The sequence below is a fragment of the Mandrillus leucophaeus genome, unplaced genomic scaffold, assembly GCF_000951045.1.
Source record: "Mandrillus leucophaeus isolate KB7577 unplaced genomic scaffold, Mleu.le_1.0 Scaffold319, whole genome shotgun sequence".
In the NCBI taxonomy this organism is placed as follows: domain Eukaryota; kingdom Metazoa; phylum Chordata; class Mammalia; order Primates; family Cercopithecidae; genus Mandrillus; species Mandrillus leucophaeus.
The window spans coordinates 453,677-462,073 of record NW_012103354.1 but is presented as its reverse complement, the minus strand read 5'-3'; the positions used below and the strand labels follow the sequence as shown (position 1 = coordinate 462,073).

The 8,397-nt window shown below is 46.8% G+C and overlaps 1 protein-coding gene across 2 annotated transcripts in view; it reads left to right on the top strand.

Moving 5' to 3' along the window:
- Positions 1–2,834, top strand: part of CMTM2 (CKLF-like MARVEL transmembrane domain containing 2) — a 14,245-nt gene extending 11,411 nt beyond the window's left edge. For both annotated transcript variants that reach the window (XM_011987883.1, XM_011987882.1), the window contains 2 exons: positions 1,579–1,680; positions 2,496–2,834. In XM_011987883.1, the coding sequence (XP_011843273.1) occupies positions 1,579–1,680; positions 2,496–2,678 (285 nt within the window). In that variant the 3' untranslated portion in view covers positions 2,679–2,834. The remainder of the gene's footprint in view (positions 1–1,578; positions 1,681–2,495) is intronic.
- The last annotated feature ends 5,563 nt before the right edge of the window (positions 2,835–8,397 follow it).

The following is an 8,397-nucleotide window of genomic DNA, read 5'->3' as shown; positions in this document are numbered from 1 at the left end:
AATAAATCTATATTTCTCAATGTGGATAAATCTCAAAAGGCAAAAAGCAAGCATTGAAAGGTAGGATACTTTTTATTTAAATATAAAAAGTGTATTTTGAAATACACAAAATAGTATACATTGTTTATGAATATATAATATGTAGAAAAGCACAAATTCAGACGGGAAAACTACACATCAGCTTCCAAAAGTTGGAGGAGGGAGGCATGAGGGACAGGAAGCGGGAAGGAAGCGAGGGGGCTGCAGCTCCATCTGTGAAGTTGGATTTCTTGATTTCAGAGAGGCCTAAAGGGGACATTGGCAAGACGTTAACATCTGTTAAATGTCAGTGGCTCCTGGCCTGGTAGAGGTGGGAGTTGGAGGTAGGATGTTCTATTATTTTCTGGGCATTTGAAATGTATCAAAATTCAAAACATTAAAAAAGAAAAGGCCTGAAACAAAGTGGCCAGGGAAGGACAACAGCAGGAAATGGCATTATAGAAACCAAGGGGAATGGCAGGTGTCTTCCAGCGCTGCAGGATCAGCTGCTTCTCACCCCATCCTCTAGCCCCAGGAGAGATGTGGGAGGAAGCCAGCCTGCTATGGCCATGGTTTGGCCAGCTCTGAGAAGTTTGGCAATGCCTTGCCAGTAGCAGGAGGGAAACGAGTATATGGTATGGGGAGGGTGAGACTGAAGTCACAGGGGATGGGCAGGAGGGTTGAGGAAGGAAGAGGTGGTGCCACCTTGTAAGGAGGGAAAGGGGTCTAGGAAGTCAGGCTGAGGGCAGCAGGTTGCAGAGGAAGCTGCCAGGCTCCCAATGAGATGCTAAAGTCCATCAGAGCCAATGCAGCCCACCCAGCCAGAGCGGGGAGCTGGCCCTGGGAGCTGAAAGTCAGTGGTGGGGTCCTTAAGAGGGACATCATGATGTTTTATAGTTGTGTATTTATTTAAATGAGTATTGACTGGGTGCTGTGGCCCAGGCCTATAATCCCAGCACTTTGGGAGGCTGAGGAAGGCAGATCGCTTGAGTCCAGGAGTTTGAGACCAGCCTGGATAACATGGTGAAACCCTAGCTCTACTAAAAATACAAAAAAAAAAAGAAAAAAAAAATTAGCTGGGCTTGGTGGCACACGCCCGTAGTGGCAGTCGGAGGTGGGAGAATCACCTGAGCCTGAGGAGGTCGAGGCTGCAGTGAGCAGAAATTGCGCCACCACACTCCAGCCTGCGTAATCAGAGTAAGACCCTGTCTCAAAAAATAGAAAATAAAAATAATAAATGAGTATTGGTGGGAGGAGACATAGGCAGAAACCAAATGTGTGATTTCACAGAGAGATGGTAGAAGAGGGGGCTGGTGACTTCACAGGCTTCAGCATGAGGGCATTTTAGCATCCTGGACTTTTTAGGTTTCAATTTAAAAAGCCCAGCTGGAGAGCCACAGATATGTCCACCTAGCCCGGTGTGGGTTTATCTTTATGCATACGTTTTTAAATCAGGTGGAAGTTTGCAAATCATTCCTTTGGAGGAAGCTAACCAGGGTGCAATGTTTGTTGCCGGGGGCCCTGGCTTTGGCTGAGGCTGACTCACCTCTCCACCTTCAGGACCTCTTCAACGACCTGTTTGCCTGTGCGTTCCTGGTGGGAGCCGTGGTCTTTGCTGTGAGAAGTCGGCGATCCATGCATCTCCACTACTTACTTGCTGTGGTGAGTCTTTCCAGGCTGGGCCGTGCATTTGCTCTGAATTCACCTCTTTTGGAGGATGAGTGTTGTCCTCTGTTTAAGGAAAGGGCTTCTTTATTTTTCACAAAAATCTTGGGATCAAAGTAAAGTTTAAAAGTGAAGTAGGCCGGGCACAGTGGCTCATGCCTGTAATCCCAGCACTTTGGGAGGCCGAAGCGAGTGGATCACCTGAGGTCAGGAGTTTGTAGACCAGCCTGGCCAACATGGTGAAATATAAAAATACAAAATTTACAAAATTTAGTAGAAAATGTATTTTCTACTAAAAATACAAAAATTAGCTAGGCATGGTGGTGCATGCCTGTAATCCCAGCAACTTGGGAGGCTGAGGCAGGAGAATTGCTTAAATCCAGGAGGCAGAGGTTGCAGTCAGCAGAGATTGTGGCACTGCACTCCACCCTGGATGACAGAGCGAGACTTCGTCTCAAAGGAAAAAAAAAGTAAAGTAGACAGATGTTTCCAATGGAGCCACCATTTAAATAAAGATGATGTCTGGGGAGCCAGCCCAGGTTCCTTCCTGTAGCTGCCGACCCCAGAGCAAACAGTCCCACTCTGGCTGGGTTTCAAGACAGAAAAGAAACAGGTGAGATGGCAGGATGGGGGAGTGGAGAAGGCCGAGGCTGAAGGAGTAGGCATGCTTCTAGCCTCTCAGGGCTGGTTGACATTTGAGGGGACATGGGGGACGTGTGACACAGCACCCCCTGATGAACGAGAAACCAGGAGGGAAACTCACCACGTTTGGAATGAAAAGCAAAAGTCATGAGGACCCTTTTGTTTTCCAGATCCTTATTGGTGTTGCTGGAGTTTTTGCTTTGATCGATATGTGTCTTCAAAGAAACAACTTCAGAGGCAAGAGGGCCAAAAAGCATAGGCTGATTTCTCCTCCAGGCAAAGAAAAAGAACCCCAGCAGGGCAAGGGACCAGAGCCCGCCAAGCCACCAGAGCCAGCAAAGGGAAAGAAATGACTTGGAGGAGGCTCCTACTGTCTGAAACGGCAGTGTATTTTACAGCAATACATTTCCACTCTCTTCCTTGTCTTCTTTCTAGAATGGTTTTCTTTTCCATTTTCATTACCACCTTTGCTTGGAAAAGAATGGATTAATGGATTCTAAAAGCCTAAAGTTGATGTAAGCATTATTTTGTTCATTCAGCAAAAGTTACTGATTGGCAGGGTGCAGAGGGTAATGCCAGGGCAGGGCCCAGGAGCCAAGGCTTCTGAAGTGCTCCCAGGCTACTGGGCACCAAGGGCCTGGGGGACCAGAAGTGTAGGTGTTTCCGGCTAGCGACCGCAACCAACTGGCAGGGGGCGGGGGCCAGGGCACCGGGGGCAGAGGAAGACAAGAAACCAGAAAAAAAAAAGATCATTTTGTTCACACTGGTTATTTTAATTTTACTTTTTAAAAAAAGCATCCAAGCAATTGTTATGAGAAAAATAAATCTGATGGCCTTCCTTGCAGTTTAGTTTTTAGGTTTTTTTTTTTTTTTTTTTTTTTTTGGTGAGTCAGAGTTTTGCTCTTGTTGCCCAGGCTGGAGTGCAATGACGTGATCTCGGCTCAGCTCACCGCAACCTACACCTCCCAGGTTCAAGCAATTCTCCTGCCTCAGCCTCCTTGAGTAGCTGGTATTATAGGCATCTGCCACCACACCTGGCTAATTTTCTGTATCTCTAGTAGAGACAGGATTTTACCATGTTGGCCAGGCTGGTCTCAAACTCCTGACCTCAGGTGATCCACCCTCCTTGGCCTCCCAGGGTGCTGGGATTACAGGCGTGAGCCACCGTGCCCAGCCTGCAACTTAGTATTGATCCTCACTGAGGTTCACTCCGGTGGAGGTGAGGAGGGCAGGGGGTGTCAATTCCTCAGAGATCAGGGTCTCCAAGGGTCTGAGTCAGGCTGGCATATGGGCTGAGCAGGGTGGGCACAGGAGAAGCCTAGGGGCTGTTTCCCTCTGGGATCTGGAGTGTCTCCCTCCACTGACGACCTGAGCATAAGGCCTGGAGTCCGCACATGCAGGCTTTGCAGATCTTTCCAACAGAGAAGGCCCTGCTCTCACTGGACAGTCCAGCCATCCTGGCAGGGGAAGGGTTGTCTCCATGACAGGAAAGCCAGGCCCCAAACTGACCCATGAGGAGCTGGAAGGGGGCATGTAGGAGGAAGCGTGGAGCCCCGAGCGCAGCCTGGGCGACAGGCTGGGAGGGTCCACTGAGCTTTGGGGACAGGATCATGACTTGGGCCAAGGGGATCACTGAAGGCTGTGAGAATGCCACGTGCTTAGCTGCTGCCTCAAAGGTGTGTGAGAGGAAGGAGGGCCCTGCAGGTCCTTCAGGTGGGCAGACGGGCAGCCAGCGGCCTCTAGGGGTGAAGACCTGGAACTTGGGGTGGCCCCAGGCTCCTCTACCCTTCAAGTCCACTGTCCCTTCTGTAGCCTCACAGCGCCCCCTGCAGGCCAGGCAGTGTGAGGCACACCTAACTCTAGCTTTGTAGAGAAAAACTCAAAAATGCACACTATCCCGCCACATGACCCAGAATTCTTCTCCTATGTATTTAGCCAAGAGGAATGGTATACTAGAATGTTCCTAACAGCCAAAAACTAGAAACAGCCACATGTTCAAAAGGAGGTAAATGTGCTACATTCAGAAAACGGAATGCGCTATTCAACAGCCAAAAAAAAAAAAAAAAAAAAAAAAACTATGAATACAACAAAACAAGGAGGGATTTCACATTATAGAAACATACCAGATGATTCCATTTCTAAGCAGTTCAAAAATAGGCAAAAATACAGTGAAAGAAAACAGTGGTTGCTTGGGGATTGATTATGTAAACCAAAAAGTATCTGAGACAGGCCACAATTGATTTAGAAGTTTATTTTGGCCAGGTCCAGTGGTTCATGCCTGTAATCTCAGCACTTTGGGAGGCTGAGGTGGACAGAGCACTTGAGCCCAGGAGTTTGAGACCAGCCGGTACTGCATGGCGAAACCCCGTCTTTACTAAAAATACAAAAATTCACCGGGCATGCACACACCTGTAGTCCCAGCTACTCTGGGGGCTGAGGCAGAAGAATTGCTTGAACCCGGGAGGTGGAGGTTGCAGTGAGCTGAGATCACGCCACTGCACTCTAGCCTGGGTGACAGCAAGACTCTATCTTAAAAAAAAAAAAAAAAGGTGCCACAGTCAAGGACAATGCCTCAGAAACAGGTCTGTGCCTTTCTCCAAATCATCCAAATGTGATATGAGGGCTTCAATATTTACAGGGGCAAAGCGGGCTGAAAGGGAAAGAGAAAGAGTCACATTCAGTAGAGTCACATTACTGAAGCCACAAGTTGCAAGAGAAAAGGAGCAGGTAGGGAAGAGTGAACGACGTCTTCTTCTGGCACTCAGGAAACCGGCATTTGACATAAGATGAGATGAACATAGAGCAGCTACCTGTGGAGGTATTTCACCTTTCATCTGTAGCTCTCTGCTTAGGAACAAAAGGAAAGGCGGCTTCTTGCATGACTCAGCTCTCAGCTTAATTTGTTTCTTTTGGCACAGTGAATCCGGGGTCCCAAGTATTTTATTTTCCTTTCATGTTTCCAAAGAGACATGTTTCCAAAGCTCCAAAGGGAGCTTTTGTGGGTACCAGAAATATCATCTCTTCTTGGAGGAGCTGGTCACACAGGTGTACACTTTTGTCAAAACATTCAATAGTATACTTAAGATCTGTGCATTTCATTGTATATAAATTTTACCTAACAATGTAAGCTAAATATGACTTAGGCTCAGAATCCTGTGGAAAAGTGTCAACTTTCCTAAACGACTTTGGTCACTCCTCTCAACTCCAAGGGCGACACTTGTGAGCAGGCAGGGTTTCTGCAAATCTCAGGGTATAATGAGCATGAAGTGGGGGCTGGGCTGGGGCTGAGCGAGACTTCAGGTATCATGCTAAGAAGAGGGCCCTGGGAGAGGGACATGGGCTGTAGGAAGATGCCCCTTCAGAACAAAACTACATCAGGTAAGTACCCGTCTGGAGCGGGGAATGGCCTGGGTGTGGAGCATGTCACTTACACATCTGGTTGGAATGCGGATTCAGCAAAAAGCCTAATTAATGAATTAATACACACAGAATACAAATAGATACTGTGTCCTCCAAACGAAAGTGACTCAAAAAGGGCAACCAGCAAACAAGAGTTCTTGGAGTAGGAGTGTGGGAAACTACAACAAAGATTTTAAATTTTTGTTGCTGCTGTTGTTGAGATAGTCTCATTCCGTCGCCCAGGCTGGAGTGCAGTGGTGCCATCTTGGCTCACTGCAACCTCCACCTCCCTGGTTCAAGCAGTTGTCCTGCCTCAGCCTCCCAAGTACCTGCGATTACAGGTGCCTACCACCATGTCTGGCTAATTTTTTTTTTTGTATTTTTAACAGAAACGGGATTTCACCATGTTGTCCGGGCTGCTTTCGAACTCCTGACCTCAAGTGATCCACTCGCCTCAACCTCCCAGAATGCTGCGATTACAGGCGTGAGACACCACATCCAGCCAAGATTTTAAAATTTAACAGAGGGATTGAATAATAGAATAGACATAATTTAAGATGCCAATTCATGATTTGAAAAATAAAGGAAATCTAGAAAATCAAGCAAAAAGGCAGACTTTTCTCTTTTGGAAAAAAAGAAAGACATAGAGGATAAATCCAGGAGGATTTATCCAACAACCATCTCAAAGGAGTCACAGAGGGTGAGAAAATGAAGAGAAGAAAATAAATAGGAAAAAAATTTCAGTTAAATTAAAACTAACCCACCAAGGCAGGGTGCGGTGGCTCACGCCTATAATCCCAGCACTTTGGGAAGCCAAGGCAGGCGGATCGCTTGAGCTCAGGAGTTAGAGATCAGCCTGGCCAACATGGCAAAACTCTGTCTCTACAAAAAAAAAAAAAAAAAAAAAATTAGCCAGGCAGACTGGTGCGCGCCTGTAGTCCCAGCTATTCCAGAGGCTGAAGTGGGAAAATCAATCACTTCAGGCTGGGAGGTCGAGGCTGCAGCGAACCAAGATTGCAACACTGCACTCTGGGTGACAAAGCCTAGGTGACAAAGCAAGACCCTGTTTCAAAAAAAAAAAAGAAGAAGAAGGAAGGAAGAGAGAGAGAAAGAAAAAAAGAAAGAAGGAGGGAAGGAAGGAAGAAAGGAAGGAAGGAAAAAGGGAAGGGAAGGGGAGGGGAGGGGAGGGGAGGGAGAGGGCCTACCAAATGCTGAGCAGGTTTACTGGGAAAGCATCCTCACCTGCCTACACATTTCTGGGTGAAATATCGGAATTCTAAAGATTAAGAGAAAATCCTAAATGTTGAGAGAGAGAGAGAACACAAAGATGACACTGACAACAGAAAAACCCAAACATCAGAGTCCACTCAGGACATTAGAAAACAATGGAGCTGGGCTGGGCATGGCTGGGAGCAAAACTCCATCTCAAAAAAAAATTAAAGTGAAATTTTAATTTAAATGAAAATGTAAGTGGCTTTTCCTACATTCACAATGTTGTTCAACCACCACTTCTATCTAGTTCCAAAACATTTCTATAACTTCATTCATTTTTTATGGCTGAATAATATTCCATTGTATGGCTGTATCACTTTTTTTTTTTTTTTTTTTGAGACAGTGTCTCACTCTGTCACCCAGGCTGGAGTACAGTGGCATGATCTTGGCTCACTGCAAGCTCCGCCTCCCGGGTTCACACCATTCTCCTGCCTCAGCCTCCCGAGTAGCTGGGACTATAGGCACCTGCCACCACACCGGGCTAACTTTTTGTATTTTTAGTAGAGACAAGGTTTCAGCATGTTAGCCAGGATGGTCTTGATCTCCTGACCTCATGATCTGCCCTCCTTGGCCTCCCAAAGTGCTGGGATTACAGGCGTGAGCCACCACGCCCGGTCTCACTTTTTTTTTTTAAGAGACAGTGTTTCACTCTGTTGCCAGGGGGTTTCCTGACCTCAGGTGATCCACCCACCTCAGCCTCCTCAAGTGCTGGGATTACAGGTGGGAGCCACTGTGCCCAGCCCATAATGTTGATATTTTAAAACTTATTGAACTTGTTTTTTGTCCTAACGTATGGTCTGTCCTAGAGAATGTTCCACGTGCACTTAAGAAGAATGTGTATTCTGTTGTTGGGTGGAGTGTTAGGTGGCCAAGTTTCTGTCTTTTAATAGAAAAATGGATTCAGGCCAGGTGTGGTGACTCACACCTGTAATCCCAGCACTTTGAGAGGCCAAGGTGGGCAGATCAATCCTGGCCAACATGGTGAAACCCCATCTCTACTAAAAATATAAAAATTAGCCAGGTGTGTTGGCACACGCCTATAATCCCAGCTACTTGGGAGGCTGAGGCAGGAGAATTGCTTGAACCCAGGAGGCAGAGGTTTCAGTGAGCTGAGATCAGGCCACTGTACTCCAGCCTGGGCTACAGAGCCGGACTCCATCTCAAAGAACAACAACAAAAAAGACAGAAACTATCAGATTGTTGAGGTTTTCTAAATCCAACTTCATAATTTGTATAAGAGATACACCTATAACAAAATGACACAAAAAGGTTATAAATGCAACTTTTTTTTTTTTTTTTTTGAGACAGAGTCTCGCTCTGTCGCACAGGCTGGAGCGCAGTGGCACGATCTCGGCTCACTGCAAGCTTCGCCTCCCAGGTTTATGCCATTCCCCTGCCTCA